The following is a 21464-nucleotide window of genomic DNA, read 5'->3' on the forward strand; positions in this document are numbered from 1 at the left end:
AAACAAGGAAACTTTGTCAAAGTTGAACATAACAAATGAGATTCTTGAAAATAAAATTAAAATTAAATTTACCCAGGCTGACATTCTTTTCAACAGAAAGAATTATGAAGTGTAGTTCTCTAACAGCATTAAAGACAGTCCTGAAGCAGGAGCAGAAATAAATTAAATTATATATTTTGACATTTCCTCATGAAGCAGAAAACCAAATGTCATTCACAAACTGCATCAGGATAAATAATAGCCTTAATTTGTACAGCAACTTTGCACAACTTTAACCATAAGTATGGCAGAAAACAAATAGACAAAGGGTTGCCTTTGTGGTTACCCCTAGTGCATATTCAGCTTGTTCCTGAGTCCATGCCTGTAAACTACAGTGGTAAATACAATACTGGGTGAAAAGGGGAACTTCAGATACGCTGACGGCTGGGTACACTTTGTGTAGTTAGCTTTTGATGAGCAGCACATTTGAATGGTGTTGCCGACACAAACTGAAAAGGTACAGTCAAATAGGTGGCACATTTGTTTTCCTTGTTTCACCTTCCCCAAGTAAAGAGTTTCACACTTCTTTTATTCTTTAATATAATATCCATGAATATTGATGAAATAGAGTGCTTGAAGAATCTATAACTAAAAAACTCTACCTACCTGATAATCTCTCTCGCACAACCAGCTGCAAAGTCCGGTTTAGCCACAAACAAATGCATAAAAAGTGTGTTCACAGGCTGCCAAAATATTAAAAGTGTCATTTTTATTCAAACATAAATCATCTGTAATAGAATTAAAAGCAGTATAAAAGGTTACATTGTCATATTTCTCCTGGCAAAACCTGCCAATGCTTATAAATCTGGAGATAGCAGTAAAACCTATGGATCTATTTGTTTTAGAACAATGAACCCCCCCCCCCCACCCATTAGCATTAGGTATTGATCTGTTGCCTATGCACGTGCATTGTTTTCTCTTTCTCTCTCTCACTACAATGTTAATATTCCCATTAAAGCCATTTCCCTCATGTGTGCTTTTATATATGTAGTTGTGCACAGACACAACAAATTGGCAATGAGTATGAACCCAAGTGTCAGAAAATATCACAAACCACACCGACAGTTATGGGATGAAACAGCGAGAGTTAAACAGCACGAGAACGCCAAAGGACCTGTAAGTAACAGTGAAAGACTCACTGAACTTAAAGTGAAAATAACATGGCAATAGCTTCAGTCGGGAAAGCTGGTGAACTTGATAGCGCTAACGAAGGCTGGGAGTCATATATCGAGAGGGTTGAACTGTACAGTAATGTGAACAATGTGGAAGAGCAAAAGAAAGCCCCTATACTTCTTGGCTTAACGGGTGCAAGGACATGCAATCCCTTACGCAACCTAGTAACCCCTGAAAAGCCAGCAAGCAAGACATTCAACAAAATTGTTACAGTTTTACAAGATCACTTGAGCCCTAAACTACTGGTAACAGCTGAGACATTTAGATTTTACAAAAGGAACCAGTCACAAGTTGAAAGCATTTCTGAATACAATGCAGAACTGAGCAAACTTTCCCAGTACTGTGACTTTAGAGATGGACTTTCTGATTCTTTAAAGGACAGGCTTGTATGTAGCATGCACAGTCAAAGCACTCATTAGAGAAGACATCTGTGATTCTAAAGACTTACACAGAAATTAAGGCAAACCGAAAGTAAATGCAACTTATAGAGGCCAAACACAACAGATAGAGTTTTATGTATTGATAAGTGGAGGGCCAGCACTTTATGGATGTGAATGGCTGAGAAAAATCCAACTAGACTGGTGCTCAGGTCTCAGTGTGATATCAACAGGCAACAGTAGCCCAAATGGTAACAATAAACAGAGACTGGCACAGCTGCTTAAGTACTAATGAGAAGGTGTTTGAGAAGGGGATTAGTAAACTCAAAGGCATGAAGGCCAGAATTGAACCGGATGAAACAGCAACACCAAGATTCCATAAGGCCTTATGCACTACATCCTAAAGTGGATGCTGAATTGCAAAGCTTGGAAACATTTGGAGATCACTCCAAGGTTGTGTGGAGTGATTGGGCCACGCCCTTATCCCAGTGATCAAGAAAGGGAAGGCCAGAGCCGTTCACATAGGTGGAGATTTCAAGGTGAGCATCAATCTGGTGCTGGGTACTGTGCAGTATCCCCTGCCGTGAATAGAAGACATTTTTGCATCTTTGGCAGGTGGGGAGAGGTTTTCAAAGATCAACTTGTCACAAGCCTATCTGCAAATACAGATTGAGAAGTCAAGCAGGAAGTTCCTCATAATTAACACTCACAAGGGTCTGTTCCAGTATAATTGTCTTATCTTTGGCATTGCATTGGCTATAGCAATTTGGCCAAGAGCAATGGACCCAGCACTCCAAGGTATCCCAGGAACACAATGTTACCTTGATAACATCATTGTGACTGGCAAAAATGGTGAAATGTACCTCTAGAACCTTGGAAAGTGCTTACCAGATTGAATGAGCATGATCTGCACACAAAGAGAGAGAAATGTGAATTTTTCAAGAATGAAATCTTATATTGTGAACACGTCATTGACGAGCATGGCTTGCATAAGTCACAATGGAAGATTGAAACAGTGCTACAGGAACCCAAACCTGAAAATGTGTCACAACTCAGGTCCTACTTGGGCCTTGTAGACTATTACCACTGGTTTCTCCCAAACATTGCTACAATGCTGCGTCTATTGAGCATACTGTTAGACAGGAGCAAAATAGGAATGGTCAGAAAGATGTGAAAAAGCTTCAAGGAAATAATAAGATTAATAACATCAGATGAACTGCTCATCCATTATGACCCAACCCACCCATAAAATTGATGTGTGATGCATCCCCTTATGACATTGAAGCCATCTTGTCACACAAGAAAGATGGATCTGAACACCCAATTGCATTCACTTCAAGATCACCGACGAGTGCAGAACACAGTGCACAGATCGACAAAGAGATCCTTAGTCTAGTATGAGGAATAAGGAAGTTTCACCACTACCTCTACAGACACAAGTTTATGCTAGTGACAGATCATTAGCCCCTTTAATCCATTTTGAATCCCAGAAAGAAAATTCCAATTGCTGCCCCGTTACAACATTGGGCACCATTCCTAGCAGCCCACTCTTATGACATTGAGTTCAAGGGTACCAAACCACACAGCAACATTGATGGCATGTCACGTCTTCCACTATTGGCAACTGAAGAAGAAAAGTCTTCATACCATGACCCAGCAAAAGTGTTCCACACCACACTGGTGGAATAATTGCCAGTAACAAATTCTGAAATATAAAAGGAAACAGAGAATGATTCCATATTGTCAAAAGTCTAGGAAATCATGATGCAAGGATGGCCAGCTCATGGTAATCCTGTTTCCAGAGCTCTCAGTGAGACGAGGCCAACTGTCAGTACATCAAAGAAAGCTGATGTTTGAATCTCATGTTGTGGTTCCCTCTAAACTGCCCACCAGAGTGTTAGAAAATCTGTATTCAGTCAAGATGAGAGTCTCACCAGAGCTAAGTGTGGTGGCTGGGAATAGATTAAACAGATTGAAGACATGGCCAAAAGCTGTACGGGATGCCAAAAAGTTCAAAATGCCACAGGCACTGTTACACCTGTGAGAATGGTCATCGGCATCATGGCAAAGAGTGCATATTGATTTTGCTGGGCCATTGATGGACTCCAAGTTTCTGATTGCTGTGGATGCTCATCTTAAGTAGCCAAAGGTATACGAATGAAGTCAACCACCTCAGCAAAGACTATTTCCGCTCTGAAGACTATCTTTGTCAGAAATGGCTTACCAGAAGAAACTGTGTGTGACAACGGACCACAGTACATGACAGAAGAATTCCAACCTTTCATGAAGAAAAATGGCATCAGACATTCAAGTCAGCTGCTCACCACCCAGCAATGAATGGGTTAGCTGAAAGGTTTATCCAAACCTTCAAGAAGTCCATTAAAGCGATGGACAAGGAGGACATTTCTCAAGGAGGACAAGGCGACAATTTCCTTTTTGTGTATCGGAACTCTGTTCATACGATGACAAATCAAACACCTGTAATGTTGTTCATGAACAAGAATCTGAGATCTTGCATAGGCCTCCTGAAACCAGATCTATGGAGGGAAGTGCAAAATAAACAGTTCAGTCAGTTGAAGTGAAGCAGCAATGATTCACTTCAATCAGTCCTAGCACATGATTACCAAGAAGACAAGTGAACACCCGGTAGGATAGGACCAAAAACTGGACCACAGATATATACAGTGGATGCTGGCGACCAGACATGGAGACATCATGCGGACCAGATACTGGATGCTCTAGCAAACAGCACACCTCAGTCCAATGCATCCAACAAGATGGACACATTATATTCACCAGACTTACTTCTCAGTGACAATGTCATTGACAGCAATGTGACATTGAAAACCTAGAACATTGTCTTAGACAAGACACCTAACAAACCTGATGCCACTCCACAGGTGCAGAGGCACCATCCTGAACGAAATAGAGTGCTACTCAAAAGACTGAATCTTTATAACTGTGAAGTTGTTACGGACTGGTATTGTGAAAGTATGTTTATTTGGAATATGTGTTTTTGAAAGAGCAATTTAATGTTTTGTGCTTATACAGTTTTATAGTGCATTAATTTAAAGGGGGAGGATCTATGTACGGATCTATTTCTTTTAGAGCAATGAGCCCCCCCCCCCAGTTAGCATTACATATTGATCTGTTGTCTGCTCATGCGCACTGCTCTCTCTCTCCCTCTCCCTCTCCCTCTCTCTCACTGCAGTGTGAATACACCCGTTAAAACAATCTTCCGCTTGCATGTTTTCATTTATGCAGTTGTGCACAGACACAACAATCGGGTGACTGTTTTTGTAGTTATAAGTAAATACACATCCTGCACAATTCAAAAACATGCACTTAACCCACCAAATCAATACATCTCATTATAATTAAAATGAAAAATCACAGTTTAGCCACTATACAGTATTTGCTATATTTTAATGGTCATGTAGATCTAGGGGATAGGTGGATATTTGGGCTTATGTGGGTGAGAGAAAGAAGAGAGAGGAGACATAAATGGAAACAAGGTAAGGTTGGATAATTGACGTGGGCATAATGGGCCAAAGGGGCTGCTTTCATATCAGTGAATCTATCTAAACAAAAAATACATAATGACAATGTTGTCCATTCAGTGCAGGTGACAAAGGACAAATTTCTGCCTAAATAATCAAATACAGGCAAGCCCTGCAATACGTGGGTGGAGTAGGGATGAGAGGTCTATACATTCCTAGTAAACAATTTGTTTTTCAATAGTGTGAAGACACATCATCTTCACTTGTATCAAGAAACATAAGTTGGGAACAAATGAACCTCAAATCTGTTTACCTTTTTGTCCACATAAACTCTTTTCCATATCTTAAGGTAGTAAATTGTGAATTCTGTCAGGTCAAATTTCCTTTACCCAAACGGCTCTAATATGGAGATCATCTGTAAAATGACTATCATGTAGCCACTGGTAGGGGCAAAGCCAATGACAAACTATATCCATTCTCTCCACATTCTCATTAACTCTCCTCAGAGTCTACTTGTGGCGATCCACTTCCCAGCGCACTTGAACCGGCTCACAAAGTGGCGCGCACCGGCATTGAGGCCAGTCCCAAAAAGGGCGCCAGGCCTTCTTCACCAGCAAGGGGAAAAGCCCGCGTGCGGGACGGGACTGTGAATATGCGCCCCCTACAGCATTCCTGCCCGGGGAGGGCGGGAACAGGAAGGCTTTATAGCAAGGCCGCAAAGTTTGAATAAACCTCTTTTGCAACTGCAACTCACCAACTGCGTGTCATTATTTCAGCACTGTGTGTAGCACACCGCTACAATTGGTGACCCCGACGGCCCAAATGATACTTGGACCGGAGATGAACACTGTTCATGCAGTTTTGTTAAAACTGCCAAGCTTCTGGACACTGCGACCTCACCTATGGCTCCAGCAAGCAGAAGCCCAATTCCACATTCGGCAGATAACCTCGGATGCCACACGTTACTACTACGTGGTGAGCTCCCTCGACCAGGAGGCAGCCGCCCAGGATGGCAAATACACAGAATTCAAAGCCTTGCACATAAGGACTTTCGGACTCTCATGGTGTGAGCGAGCTGCCCGCTTACTGCACCTGGATGGTTTGGGGGACAGGCCGCCGTCGGCTTTGATGAATGAGATGCTGGCCCTGGTTAGAGAACACAAGCCCTGCCTCATGTTTGAGCAGGCGTTCCTAGAGCAGCTGCCCGAGGACATGCGCCTGCTGCAAGCCCTGTCCCAGGGGGTAGACTATGAGGCGCTGGTGGAGGCGCAGCAGGCAGACGAGGAGATCCCTAGTTACAGAACTGCAGTCTCTGGGTTGCAGCTCCAGGACCTCCCCATTGGCCCAGGTGAGAGGACCCTACTCTGTGATGTAACCACCGGCCAACCCCGCCCCATCATCCCAGCAGCCTGGCGGTGGCGCGTTTTCGACTCCATTCACAACTGAGCGCATCCCTCCATCAGGTCAACCGTCTGGATGGTAGCCAACAGGTTCATTTGGTACGGACTCCACAAGCAGGTCAGTGAATGGGCCAAAACGTGCATGCACTGCCAAACAGCCAAGGTGCAGCGGCACACCAAAGCCCTGCCGCAGCAGTTCCACCCCACTCGCCGGCATTTCGACCACATTCATGTGGATATCGTGGGCCCCCTGCCAGTGTCGTGAGGAGTGCGGCACGTCCTGACTAACGTAGACCGGTTCACAAGATGGCCAGAGGCAGTCCCGCTCACCAACACCACCTCCGAATCCTGCGCCCGAGCGCTGATTGCAACCTGGGTATCTCGCTTTGGTGTACCGGCCCACATTACCTCCGACAGAGGCGCCCAGTTCACTTCCAGCCTGTGGTCAGCTATGGCCAGCCTTTTGGGGACACAGCTGCACCACACAATTGCCTACCACCCACAGTCGAACAGACTAGTGGAGTGTTTCCACCGTCACCTGAAGTCGGCTCTCATGGCCCACCTCAAAGGGTCTAACTGGGTGGATGAGCTTCCCTGGGTCCTGCTCAGAATCTGCACGGCGCCTAAAGAGAATCTATACACCTTGTCGGCCGAGTTGGTGTACTGCGCACCCCTGGTCGTCCCAGGAGAGTTCATACCAGCCCCAAGGGGGCAAGAGGAAGAACCCGCAGCAGTCCAGGACAGACTACGTGACCATACCCACTTCACAGCATGGGCAGAACCCGAACTGTGCACCCAAGGACCTGCAGAACTGTAAGTTTGTTTTCGTACGACGGGGCAGACATTGGTCACCGCTACAACGGCCCTACGAGGGGCCATTTACGGTGATAAGAAACAACTGGTCCACATTCGTGCTGGACATTCGGGGGAGAGAGGAGGTTTTCACAGTGGACCGACTCAAACTGGCCCATGTGGACTTGGCGCAGCTGGTCGAGATTCAGGCACCGCGGCGCAGAGGCAGACCTCCCAAACAGAGACCAACCCAGACTGAGGACATTGGGGGGGTGTATCGCCGGTTCTGGGAGGGGGGTGTTTTATGTGGCGACCCGCTTCCCAGCACACTCGAACCGGCTCACAAAGTGGCACCCGCCTGCATTGAGGCGCCAGGCCTTCTTCACCAGCAAGGGGAAAAGCCCGCATGTGGGACAGGACTGTGAATATGCGCCCACTACAGTATTCCCGCCCAGGGAGGGCGGGAACAGGAAGGCTTTAAAGCAAGGCTGCGACATTTGATTAAACCTCTTTTGCAACTGCAACTCACCGACTATGTGTTGTTATTTCAGGGCTGTGTGTAGCACATTGCTACATACTATTCATTTACAGATTTGTAGACAGAGAGCACCAGTTTGGACTCCATGTTTCTGATCACCATGTGCATAGTGCTATAAAGTTGAAGAGTTGGAAAAAGACCTCAAGGACACAAGTCCACATATATTCAAGCTAATCCAATTTCTTGGCACTTGTCCAATTCCATCTAAACTCTTGACGTCCATATACCCATACACATCCTTCTTAAATGTATCTAATGTGCCTGCCTCAACCATTTCCTCTGGCATCTGGTTATATATATCTACCAGTCACAGTATAAGAAAGAAACTCCTTAGGTTCCTATTAAACTTTTCATCTCTAACCTTAAAACTATGCCCCCTTGTTTACAATTAAACAACTTTGGAAAAAAAGACCACTCACCCTATCTGTGTCTCTCATGATTCCATATACCCATATAAGATCAGCTCTCAGTCGCCAATGCACCAAGGAATAAAACCCCATCCTGTCCAACTTCTTCCTATAACTCAAACCCTCAAGTTCAAGCAATGTACTTGTAAAATTGTATTTTTTAAAAATCAGATATTATTCAGAATCAGGTTTATTGTCATTGACATAGGTTGTGAAATTAGTTTTGTTGTGACAGCAGTACTGCACAGGCATAAGGAATAGTACTAATGTCATGAAAAAACCAGTGCAGAAAGTAACAGCAAGCTAACGTTCATGGACCATTCAGAAATCTGATGGCAAAGGGTAAGAAGCTGTCTCTAAAACACTGAGTTTGGGCCTTCAGGTTTGGAGGTTTGGTACCTTCTCCGACTGTAGTAATGAGAAAAGTGCATATCTCGAATAGTGAGGGATCCTTAATGATAGATAATGTCTTCCTGAGGCATTGCCTTTGCTAGATGTCCTCAATGGAGAGGAGGCTAGTGTCTGTGTCTATAATCCTCTGAAGCCTCTTGCAATACCACCATAACAAACAGTAATGCATTCAGTCGGAATGCTCTCCATGGTACATCTGTAGAAATTTGCTAGAATCTTTAGAGACACACCAAATCTCCACAAACTCATAATGAAGTACAGCCACTGGCATGACTGTCATGATTTCTTTCATCAGTATGGTGGACTTAGGATAGATCCTCTGAGGCTACAAACTTGAAACTGTTCACAGTTTCCACCGCTGACTCCTCCATGAGGATTGGTGTGTGTTAGACCGTAAGACAGAAGACCAGCCCAATCAGCCCATCGAGTCTGCGCTGATTCATGGCTGATTTCCCTTTCAACCCCATTCTCCTCCCTTCTCCTCATAACATTACATGCTCTGACTGATCAAGAACCAGTCAGCCTCTGCCTGAAATGCACCCAGTGAACTGTCCTCCACAGTTGCCTGTTTCAAGGAATTCCACTGATTCACTACCTCTGGCTAAAGAAATTCTACTTCATCTCTGTTCTAAATGGACATCCCTCTATTTGAGGCTGTGCCCTCTGTTCCTAGACTCCCCCACCAAAGGAACCATATTCATCACATCCACGAGAGTTTTCAATATTTGATAGGTTTAATAAGATTCCCCTCATTCTTTGGGATTCAAGTGAGTACAGGCCCAGAGCCTCCTCATATGCCAACCCTTTCATTCCCAGAATCATTCTGGTGAACCTCCTCTGAATCCTCGCCAACGTCAGCACATCTTTTCTTAAATAAGGGGCCCAAAACTGTTCACAATACTCCACCAGAACCTTATATAGCCTCAACATTTCATTCTTGCTTTTAGATTTTCATCCTCTTGAAACCCTTGCTAATACTGCATTTGACTTCCTCACCACAATTCAACCTGCAGAATAACCTTTGGGGAATCCTGCATAAGGAATCCCAAATCCCTTTGTATCTCAAGATTTTTAATTTTTCTCCATTTAGAAAATAGTCTGTGCTTTTATCCCTTCTGCCAAAGTGCACAACCATACACTTCCTGACACCATATTTCATCTGCTACTCTATCCCGTTTTCCTAAACTGTTTAAGTCCCTCCGCCGCCTACCTACTTCCTCAACACCACTTGCCCCACCTATCTTTGTACTATCCACAAACTTGGCCAGTAAGCCATCAATTTCATCATCTAAATCATTGATGTACAACATAAAAAGCTGTCCCAACACAGACCCCTGTGGAATACCACCAGTCACTAGTAGCCAATCCAGAAAGCATCCCTTTATTCCTACTCTTTGCCTCCTGCCAATCAGCCAATGCTCTATACATGCTAGTACATTTCCTATAACGCTCTGGGCTCTTATCTTATTTAGCAGTCTCATGTGCAGTACCTTGTCAAAGGCTTTCTGAAAATCCAAGTACACAACATCCACCAATTCTCCTTAATCTATCCCGTTGGTTATTTTTTCAAAGAATTTCAACAGATTTTCATGCTGACTTTGGCCTATTTAGTCATGTGCCTCCAAATACCCTGAAACTACTTCCTTAACAATCAACAATCAACTTCAACAACTTCCCACCCACTGAGGTCAATCTAACTGGTCTATAAATTTCTTTAATCTGCCTCCCTCTTTTCTTGAAGAATGGAGTGACATTTGCAATTTTCCAGTCCATTGGAACTATGTCAGGATCTATTGATTATTGAAATATCATTACTAATGCCTCCACAATCTCTTCAGCTATCTCTTTTAGAACCCTGGGGTGTAGTCCATCAGGTCCAGGAGACTTATCTACTTTCAGACCTTTCAGTTTCTCAAGTACAATCCAGTAATAGCAACTATACTCACTCCTGCCCCTTGACACTCTTGAGTTTCCGGCATACTACTAGTGTCTTCCACAGTGAAGACTGCTGCAAAATACTTACTCAGTTCATTCATCATTTCCATGTCCCCCATTACTCCTAGGTAATTTTCAGCAGTCCACTATCTACTCTTGCCTCTCTTTTGCTCTTTATGTATCTGATAAAACTTTTGGTATAATTTTTGATATTACTGGCTAGCTTACCCTCATAATATATCTTCCCCCCCCCCCCCCATTTTTTTCAGTTGCCTTCAGTCAATTTTAAAACATTTCCCAATCCTCTAACTTCCTACCAATTTTTGCTTTTTTATATGCCTTCTTTTTCTTTAATGTTGGCTTTGACTTCATTGTCAGCCACAGTTACTTTATTCTGCCTTTAGAATATTTCCTCTTCTTTGGGATGTTTCTATCCTGCACCTTCCAAATTGCTCCGAGAAACTCCAGTCATTGCTGCTGTCATCATCCCTGCTAGTGTCCCCTTTCAATCAACTTCAGCCAGCTTCTCTCTGATGCCTCTGTAATTCCCTTTACTCTACTGTAATACAGATACATCTGACTTCAGCTTTTCCATCTCAAATTGTAGGACAAATTCTATTTTATTATGATCACTGTTACCCACAGGTTCCATTACCTTAAAATCCCCAATCATATCTGGTTCATTACACAACACCCAATCCAGAATTGCTGATCCCCTCATGGGCTCAACCACAAGCTACTCCAAAAAGCCATCTCGGAGGCATTCCACAAATTCTCTCTCTTGGGATCCAGCATTAATGGATTTTCCCAATCTATCTGCATACTGAAATCCTCCATGACTAATGTAACATCGCCTTTTTAACAAGCTTTTTCTATCCCCCACTGTAATTTGCAGACCACATCCTGGCTATTTTTCAGAGGTCTGTAAATAACTCTCATCACAGTCTTCTTACTCTTGCAGTTTATTGACTCTAAACACAAGGTTGCTATGTATTCTGATCCGACTTCACCTCTTTCTAATGATTTGATTTCATTTTTTACTAGCAGAGCCACCCCTCCTCTTCTGCCTACCTGCATGAACTTTTGATAGATTGTGTATCCTTGGATACTAAGCTTCCAACTACAATTGTGTTTTAGCAACGTCTCCATGATACCCACAATGTCATGCCTGCCAATCTCTAACTGCGCTGCAAGATCATCCACCTTATCGCATACAGTGCATGTTCTCCTGAATTTCCTTCCTGAAATCCACAATCAATTCCTTGTTTTGCTGCCTTTCAGTGCAAGATTGTTGTTGTGACACCACTCGATCAGCTGATCTATTACACTTCTGTACACCTTGTGTGTTTCTGAGATTCTGCCATCAACGATGGTGTCATTGGCAAATTTATTGGTGGTATTTGAGCCGTTCCTACCACACCATTACAAGTATAGAGAGAAGAGAGCAAGAGGCTAAGCATGCATCCTTGAGGTGTGCCTGCAGTGATTGTCATCATGAAGATGTTATCACCAATGCATACTGATTGTGGTCTCCCAATGAGAAAGTCAAGAGGGAAGTACAGAGGCCCAGATTTTGAAGATAGTTGATTAATGCTGAAGGGATGATAGTATTGAACACTGAGTTGTAATCGATAAAGAGCAGCCTGGTATAGATATTGCTGTTGTTTAGGTGGTCCAAAGCCCTGTGAAGAACTAGTAGAATAGTGTCTGCTGTAGACCTGTTGTGGGGTTATGCAGATAAGAGCAATCCAGGTCCTTGCTCAGCCAGGAGTCAATTCTGGCCATTACTAATCTCTCAGATGATGTTGTCACTGTAGACATACTGAGCATCTACAATGACTACTGAGCTATAGTTATTGAGGCAATGCACTTTACTCTTCTTTGGCACTAGTATGATTCCAGCCCTTTTGAATCAGAGCCTCCGACTGCAGCAGAGAGAGGTTGAAAATGTCTTTGAGCACTCCAAAATTCAAATAAACTCTTAAAATATTAATATATTCATCATTAAACTGCAATAAATCCTACCAACACTGAAATAGAAATATACAACACCACATAATTCACTAACCAGCAAGTAACGAAAACATCAACAGGAGGTATATCTGTCATGATCATTTTTTTTCAGTTTATTAGCTATAATAATTAACATCTTGAAATATTGAACAATTTGTGAACTCACTGTGAATTTTGAGCTATTGCCATACATACGCAGCCAGGGCTCCCAGTTGTTTTGTCCAACAGTCTCTACATTTGGGTAATCTAAGAAGGCCGCATGAGCTATAACCTCATTCTTCTCATTTTCTACAGTAACAGCAAGGTTTGCTCTTTCCCTAAGTGTGCAAGAAATCAAAAACATGAATATTAAAAAAGAATATATTTGCATTCATTTGATCTTCATGATCTCATGGTATTCTGAAGCACTACAGCTAATCCAGTACCTTAAATAAATATTCAATGTGGCAATGCAAAAAACAACAATTCCTGCTCCACTTCCCAATGCACCATATCCCCTGAAAATGCAAGGCATGGAATATTTACTATTTTATCTCCACTCTACCCAACACCAATGGTTCCAGTCACTCTTGCCTGCATTTCAGTATCTGATCAATCCTCAGTCAACATCACCCTTAAGTACCAGGTACTTGCTATCTTATTTCTCCACCACTTCACTATCCTTGGTCTCTTATATTATCCCAATATCATTGAAAATAAGCTTAATAAACCACTACAAATGAAGCATTTTACAGTCTTCTCACTATGGCAGAGTTCAAAATTTCAGGTCATTTTGCAAGGTAATTGACATTTATGCCTCTTCACATTTATTTTTATTGTTCCATTACTATTGACAGCTAATGCATTTTCATTTCACTATATCTTCCCTCTTGTCATTAGCCACTCATGTTCTCCAGTCTAAAGCATACTGTCAATTTCTTTCTTCAAACAACTCTTCATTTTCCCTGACCGTCTATTTGCTAAAGAACAAAATAACTACATTAACTCTGTTTTTCTCTTGGCAGATGCTGATTCTCACAATATCTGTTTACATTTTTTAAAATAAATCATCCTGCCCCATATAAAGAATGGTGCATCTCCTTTAGGTGGATTACATTTAATCACATTACAGATGTTTGCAATTGCAGTCCTAGGACTTCAATAGAGTGATAAATGAAAATTAGAGCAGTTATTTGAGCTATAATTATTGCCAGCAGGTGGCAATTTGCACTCACAATTTCAGTATTGCAACTAAAATACTCAGAAAAAATGCAATAAAGGCCTTATTGTCAAGTTACAGAAACTTTATAAGACCTTAGATACTGGATTTTCCTTACGTATACTTACAGTAGATAGAGAACATTAATTCTTCCAAACATGTCATTTGTGCTTGGGGTGAACAGCTTTACTATCTGATGAGCATCTCGAGATTCTGATCGCCTTACATTTATCGTTATGCTTCCTCCGGTTGAACCATATATCGAAGTCATTGTTACTCCCTAAAAGAACGCATAGATGATGTCATGGAATTGACACTATTTACAGGGTATTTGCTCAAGTTTATTTCAGCTGTAGTTAAGCAGTCTGAACAATCTTCCTTGTTACACATCTTCAAGTGAAAGTCTAAATGATTTTGTGTCCAATTATCATAAAATATCCAAATGAGGTTTTACTTCTTCAAGATATCAAACTACTACGTATAATGTGCCTCAATTAAAATTACATGCAGAACCATTATATTTTAGATGGTTATTAAAGAAACAGCTAATGAGTTGAACAAACTCAACCTCAAGTTTTCCTTCCAATACAAATCAACTTCCAGATTAGCAGGATGACTTTGAAATCCTCATGCTGGAAATTTCTAATGGATCCAAGCCATAACAATCCTGGCAGCAGAGCAGTCTGTTGGTGGCAATTAGACTACAGAAGGAAAATAGGCCGACCATGCCTTGGGATTTTTGACAACTCTGAATGCTTTTAAGTATCTCTTGACTGTCAATCAGTTAAAATCAGTTCAAAAAGATTTAAATAATTAAAAACTGCTTTTAAGTGGCATAAATGAATTAAAAACATTATAAGACAGTTCAATAAAATAAATACCTAGACTCCACTCAAATGTGACAAACACTTTCCAAGTGAAAGTGGAGGGGGTGAATACAAGGTGTCACCAGACCCTTAGATTAGTTGCTTTGCATTCCACACTTGGATTCAGTGCCAAGTCTAGCGATGGACCAGGAAGTCAGGTGTCCCTATACCTGTCTCCAGAACATCACTGGCTTTCATACAGCAATGCACCGGTACATCAGACAGAGACACAAAGAACATCTGTCTGCCAGCTCTCAATGTGACCACCAACAAAAGAGAAGAATATTTAAGATCCATTTTGGACTATCTCAAATCACTACCTGATGACAAGTAGTTATACTTAGTTCTGTTCTACCTCCCAACTTCATCCTTGCTTCAGACACTATCGACGTCTGACCAGACAGTTCACAGCCTTATTATTTGTCTGCCTATGAAATAAGTTTCTAACACCACGTCCATAAAGGTACCTGCATAAAATTGCATGCCTCTGAAACTGCCTCAGATCAAACACTAATAAAATCCTTACCTATGCTGTTGTTCCTTTAAAACCCCTTGCATTCCAGTATCACCAGATAACTCACTTTGAATGCTTCTAAAATCCATAATAGAAACTCCTACTTCTACCAACTCATTCACTTATCATCTTTGTGCTTGCTGACCCAGTCTTATGAAAACCTACTGTAATGCTCTGTAATGCTTCACTGCTATGGTAACGATTTCTATGTAGCAGCAATGTTTGGGTTATGACTAGGGATAACGGAGCCTTTGATATGTACGTTTGCCAATGAGAGGCATGGTGTTCTTTCTTGTGAGTCTTGGAGCAGGGATTTCATGGTCTTTTTCCGGGGACAGATGAGGAGAGAAGATGCGAATGGAGAGAGTTGGTAGACCACCAGACAGAGTGGACTCGGAGCGAGGGTCGGCTATGCTCGGAGGAGGTCAATGGGGAACCTGTGGACTGAACCATGAGCTCCAACGTTGCACGTTAGACTGTTTCATGAGAATGGGCTCTTCACTTTTTTTTGGTTTCTTTACTAAACATACAATCAAATTAAGAATTATAAAACTCAATTGTTTTATCGCATATTGTGTACTGTTTGTTATATCGTGGTACTGATTTCAAACAGGGGACACATCACGCAGCATCCACCCAAACAATATTTCATAAGTTTGGCCAGGCCGAGGGTTGTCTTCCCCTGGGTTAAGCCGCTAGCCGAACCAAGAGTTACACTACCTTTAACATTCTCACTTCTGTTTTCTAGTAACTTAAGTGCCTCGTTCCCCACTTTCTCTTTATGCTCTCTGGAATTTTATCCCTAAACTGTAATGTTTCTTCAGTTTATGGAGAGCACTCCAGATGAGACATTGTGATCTCTGTGCACAAAGTTATTAGTGGAGTAGAACTTCTGGTGAGTCTTCTGTGCAGGAAGTGACTGCTGAAATGTGCAATATTTCTGGATAGCAAAAATATTGACCACATCCCTTAAACCACTCCAAGAGTCTTCCATGTATACCCAGTGGTAATGCACGGAGCCTGTGACCTCAAGCATGATGTGCATTATTTTTTGTTAATTGATTGCTGTTTGATAGGATTTTGGAGTGAAGAGAGACTGAGAGCGCAAGGTATGGGTGCAGAAGATGGAAATGGCAAGAGATAAACCAAGAAAGGGGAATGATTATGATGCTCCAAGAACAATATACTGCAGATGTTGGGAATATGCTAAAGGTCAGGCGACACTGAAGGGAAGAAAAACTTAACAATTCAAGTCAATGTTCTTTCATCAGAACTGGAAAAAGATAGAAATTATAGAAAACTGAAGTTGCAAAGAAGTGAGAATGGAGAGAGAAAAAGAGAAGGCTTTTGAAAAGAAGGAGAACTAAATAGAATGATGAAGGAAGCCTTGACACTTTTATTTATAAACAGCTGATTGCACTTCACAAATGTGATGTTAATTAAACACAAATTTGTTTTTCATTTATGTTTATGTATGGTTTGCCAAAATATCAGATACTGAAAGGTTTTAGTTCACTGGTGTGTATAGTCTACATATCCCGTCCTGGTTACCTGCTGTGATCTCAGACACACATATCTCACCTGCAAAGTTCTGCATCATATTTGCACCTGAAGAACATACATCTGCAATCACAAAGACTGAAAAAAAAACCTCTGCACAGTGCTTCTTTAACTTGTTTCTTCTCATGAGAAATATCTACATGCTTGTTGTTGATATCAAACTTTCTGACAATTCTGAAAATTTTGGGGCCAAGCTGTCAGCATATTACACAGAAATTGCTTAAGCATATTCTTCATACAAACAAAGAAAATAAGTCTGGAAATTGTGATGGCGGTGGAGAGGGAACAGGAGTGATAAGTTGCTTACTGTGTTGAACAAGTGAAAACTTTAAAAAAAACCTATTTCAATACGTTTTGTTAATGAGAAACGAACCGGGATGTATTTATTTCAGTAGTGCACAGTTTGGAAATGAAAATGCTTCTACAATTTCTCTAGTAGAAAACTACTCTAATTCAAAATAATAACACCATACTACCTTGATGACTAAATAAAATCCACGTTTTCTTTCTGGAAAACACTCTGAAATGTATCATAATTCAATAAGGCAATAATACTACCGCTCTGTAGGTTGAAAAGCACGTAATGTCTTCGTACGAATGTTTTCCCCGTGGAAACACACCACAAATGAGATCGCCCAAAGATACAAGTTCACGGGTGGTTCTCACCTGCCCCACATAATTTCATTTCTGCTTACACAGAACTATTAATAAAGTTACCTTACCCCACTATGTCTTTCCAAGCTGTACCTTATATAAAAAAAACAATAAAAGGTAAGGCTGTTGTTTCCCCTGTTGCTGCAACAAATCCTCAGTTTGGCGATGCCGAACGTCGATGTCATAGCAACCGGCGTCACCGTCACGTGGTGGCGCCGTGGGGTCAGAGGTGACGACGTGTCGTCCTGCAGTGTGCTGGGAATGTTTACAGGAGGTTTCTCTTTGCTCGTGGAATAATTACAGTTTGGCGGGTATTTTATCAGCCTTATTCGAACCGAGGGGTCGAAATCACATTCCGATTCAGACATGGCGTCGACAGCAGCCGGGAAACAGCGGATACCTAAAGTGGCGAAGGTAACCGAGGCTCTCGGGCGGATGTCAAGGCCTTGGGGAGGTTGCAAATGGAGTGACACCAGCGGTAGGGACTGTTGCTAAACGGAGAGACCAGATATCTGGGGCTATACTTCTGAGAGTGGTGAACACATTTGACAGGACTTATGAAGGGTGCAGGCGAATCAATCCATTCCGAGTGCCGGAAGGGTCGGGAAACAAAAGAACAACTTCAAGGGGAAGCGCCAGGATTATCATTCATTTAGATTTATGAAAGGAGAGTGGAGCCATATTATTTAAAAAATGTAAATACTTGGTGAAACGTTGCAGACAATATGGGGTGGGGTGAGGGAAGAATGAGACTAACCAGAGGGTTTGAAGGATCGAATGACTTCCTGTGCTAAAATTATTCTATAAATCTTTTGTAATCTTTAGACCACAGAAAATTCAATCGTGGGCTTTACTTTTCTAGGACAGTAGAACAGAACAGGCCCTTCGACCCACAGTGTTGTACCGAACTAATTAAATTAGTAATTAAATGCCCATCTAAACTAATCCCTTGTGCCTATGCAATGTCTACGTCCGATCAATCCCTGCAACTGTTTTAAGAGTCCTTTAATTTCCTATTTGCCCCCACCACCGCCCCTGGCAGTGCGTTCCAGGCACCCCTTTTGAATTAATTTCCTTTGAATTTTCCCCTCTCACCTTAAATGCATGCTCTCTGGGACAAGATACCAGATCTGTACTGCTCATAGTTTTGAAACTTGTTTTGGGTCTGCTCTCAGCCTTTGCCACTCCAGAGTAAACAACCCTAGTTTGTCCAGACTCTCCTACCATGTGCCCTTAATCCAGGCAGCATCCTGATAAACCTCTATTACACCCTCTCCATAGCTTCCACATTGCTCCTATAATGGGGAACCAGAACTGAAAGCAAAGCTCCAGATGTTGACAATCTAGGGTATTATAAAGCACCAATGTAACTTCTTGACTCATAAAGTTAAGTATGCCACATACTTTATTTGCACCCCCCCCCCCCAATTAACCTGTGTAGCACTTGCAGGGAGCTATGGACTTGGACCCCAAGATCCCTCCGAACATCAACAGTGTTAAGGGGATTTATCTTTAGACTGTCTCTTTACATTTGATCTCCCAAAATGCAATACTTCACATTTGGTTGGGTCAAACTCCATCTGCCATTTCTCTGTTCATATCTGTAACTGGTCTAAATCCCACTGCATCCTTTGGTAGTTTTCTACATTATCCACATCACTGCTTTTCTTTGTATCATCTGGAAATTTACTAACTCGCTTATATACATTTCAATCCAAGTCATTCACATATATATTACAAACAGCAAGGGTCCCAGTATGGATCCCTGCAGGACACCAGCAGTCAAAGACCTCTAGCCTGAATGGGTCCCATTGACTACTAGCCTCTGTCTTCCATGGGTAAGCCAGTTCTGAATCAAATAGTTTATTGACCATGCATCCCATGCATTATAATCTTCTCGATGAGCCTCCTTGGGGGATACCTTGACAAATCTCTTATCATGTTGACAATGTCCTAAGTACTATCTTCATCAATCAACTTTTTTTAAAAATCTAAAGTTAGTAAGACAAGAATTACCACACAAAGTGCTGAAAGTCCTTCATTAGATGATGGTTTTCTAAATACCCACAAATCCTATATGTCAGAATTATCTCTAGTAACTTCCTTACCACTGACATGAGGCTCGTTAGTCTGTAGTTTACAGGATTATTCACATTTCATTTGTTGAATATTGGAAAAAAATAGCTACCCACCATTCCTCTGAGATCTCTCAAAGGAAACAAAGATAGCAGTCAAGGCCACAACAATCTCTTCTCTTGCCTCTGTTTAGCCACTTTCCCCTAGGGCAGGGGTCGGCAACGTTTACCACTAAAAGAGCCAATATGGACCCATTTCCCACAGAAAAGAAAACACTGGGAGCCACAAAATGAAATAACACTGCATACAACGGGTTTTTTTTGCCTTTATGCTATGTATAAACAAACTATAATGTGTTGCATTTTTGAAATTGATGAACTCCTGCAGAGAAAACGAAATTACATTTCTGCATGCAACAAAAACATTTTGAACTCCGAAAAAAAGACGTTGGGTTGAAGGTTACTACATAGGTAGCCTACCTTGGATCGAAGAATTAAAAGAAAGCGCGCACTGGCGGGTGTCAGGCATTGGCAGTGGTGATGTATATTAATAGCGATAAAAAACACGTTGTAGCGGTGTAGCGCTACACGCAGCGCTAAAATAAAGACTGCAGTCAAAGGTAACTTTATTCGAACTAAACAGCCTTGCTTTTAAGCCTCCCTCAACCCAGCCCCCATGGACGCAGATGCTGCAAAAGACGCGTACTCACAAACCCCCGTAGGCTATCTCCCTTAGCCGGAATGCTGGCTAATTGTGAGGAAATGTGTCGCCACACTTAGATCGTACAAGATCACCATAATCTTCAAATTTAGAATTACATTTCAAAAGCTAACAAACTAACATAAAATACATTTTAATTAAATACTGACCAATTATTTCCCAAAGCCACAGGGAGCCGCAGCACAGAGGTGAAAGAGCCACAAATGGCTCGGGAGCCGCAGGTTGCCGACCCCCGCCCTAGGGGATACGCCACCTTAACACACACAAAATGCTGGTAGAACACAGCAGGCTAGGCAGCATCTATAGGGAGAAGAAACGTCGACTTCGCTTCTCCCTATAGATGCTGCCTAGCCTTCTGTGTTCTACCAGCATTTTGTGTCTTGTTGTCTGAATTATCAGCATCTGCAGATTTCCTCATGTTTATCCACCTTAACATTCTTTAAGAGACCCAACACTGCTTTCTCCTTTATTTTCAAATGCCATAGATAGTAGCATTCCACACTGATCTCCCTATTACTTCTTGCAAAATTTTAATGCAAAGTACTCATTTAGGATTTTATTCAGATCCTCTGCCTCCAGGTACATCCTTTAGTTAACCTCTTGTTCTCGGTGTATATATAGAATGTATTAGGATTCTCATTAATTCTACTTGCCAAGGACTTTTTAATCACCTCTTCTAGTTCTCCTTAGTCCTTTCTTGAGTTCTTTTCTGGCTGCTTTGTAAGCCTCAAGGGCTGCGTTTAATTTTAGTTTCCTAAGCCTTACATACATTTACTTTTTCTTTTGACTCAATTTGCTACCTCCTTTGATAACCAAGGTACCCTTACCCTAAACAAAAGAAAATCTGTAGATGCTGGAAATCCAAGCAACATGCACAAAATGCTGGAAAAACTCTGCTGACCAGACAGCATCTATGGAAACGAGGACAGTCGATGTTTTGGGCTGATAGTCTTCAGCAGGACTGGAGATAATAAAGATGAGGAGTCTGAGTTAGAAGCGGGGAGGAAGAAACACAAAGGTGAAATTGGGAGGTTGAAAGAGCTGGGAAGTTGATTGTTGAAAGCGATGGCTGGAGAAGGAGCAATCTAATAGTGAACAGAAGGCCATGGAATAAAGAAAAGGGGGGCACAACAGGGAGGAGATTGGCAGGCAAGGTGCAAGAGGGATAAGGGGATAGGGAACAGAGAAGTTGGGGAGGGAGGGAAATTACTGTAAGTTTGAAAAATTGATGTTCATGCTATCAGGTTGGAGGCTACCCAGAGGGAATGTAAGATGTTGCTCTTCAACCTGA

At 42.0% G+C, this 21464-nt stretch overlaps 2 protein-coding genes across 6 annotated transcripts in view; one reads left to right on the plus strand and one right to left on the minus strand.

Moving 5' to 3' along the window:
• The window catches only part of cfap61 (cilia and flagella associated protein 61), a 169765-nt gene extending 152229 nt beyond the window's left edge, over positions 1-17536 (minus strand). For all 5 annotated transcript variants that reach the window (XR_009515173.1, XM_059986284.1, XM_059986283.1 and 2 more), the window contains exons 1-5: positions 17446-17536; positions 13912-14063; positions 12752-12902; positions 646-722; positions 73-140 (exon numbers count right to left, since the gene is read on the minus strand). Coding sequence is in view for 4 of the 5 variants with exons in the window: in XM_059986284.1 (XP_059842267.1) it covers positions 73-140; positions 646-722; positions 12752-12902; positions 13912-14054 (439 nt within the window). In the remaining variant the exon portion in view is untranslated. The remainder of the gene's footprint in view (positions 1-72; positions 141-645; positions 723-12751; positions 12903-13911; positions 14064-17445) is intronic.
• Positions 17537-17605: 69 nt separating this feature from the next.
• crnkl1 (crooked neck pre-mRNA splicing factor 1) overlaps positions 17606-21464 on the plus strand; it is a 51335-nt gene continuing 47476 nt past the window's right edge. Inside the window, exon 1 of the mRNA XM_059986287.1 lies at positions 17606-17791. Within this exon, the coding sequence (XP_059842270.1) occupies positions 17744-17791 (48 nt within the window). The 5' untranslated portion in view covers positions 17606-17743. The remainder of the gene's footprint in view (positions 17792-21464) is intronic.

The sequence above is a fragment of the Hypanus sabinus genome, chromosome 12 (genome assembly GCF_030144855.1).
Source record: "Hypanus sabinus isolate sHypSab1 chromosome 12, sHypSab1.hap1, whole genome shotgun sequence".
In the NCBI taxonomy this organism is placed as follows: domain Eukaryota; kingdom Metazoa; phylum Chordata; class Chondrichthyes; order Myliobatiformes; family Dasyatidae; genus Hypanus; species Hypanus sabinus.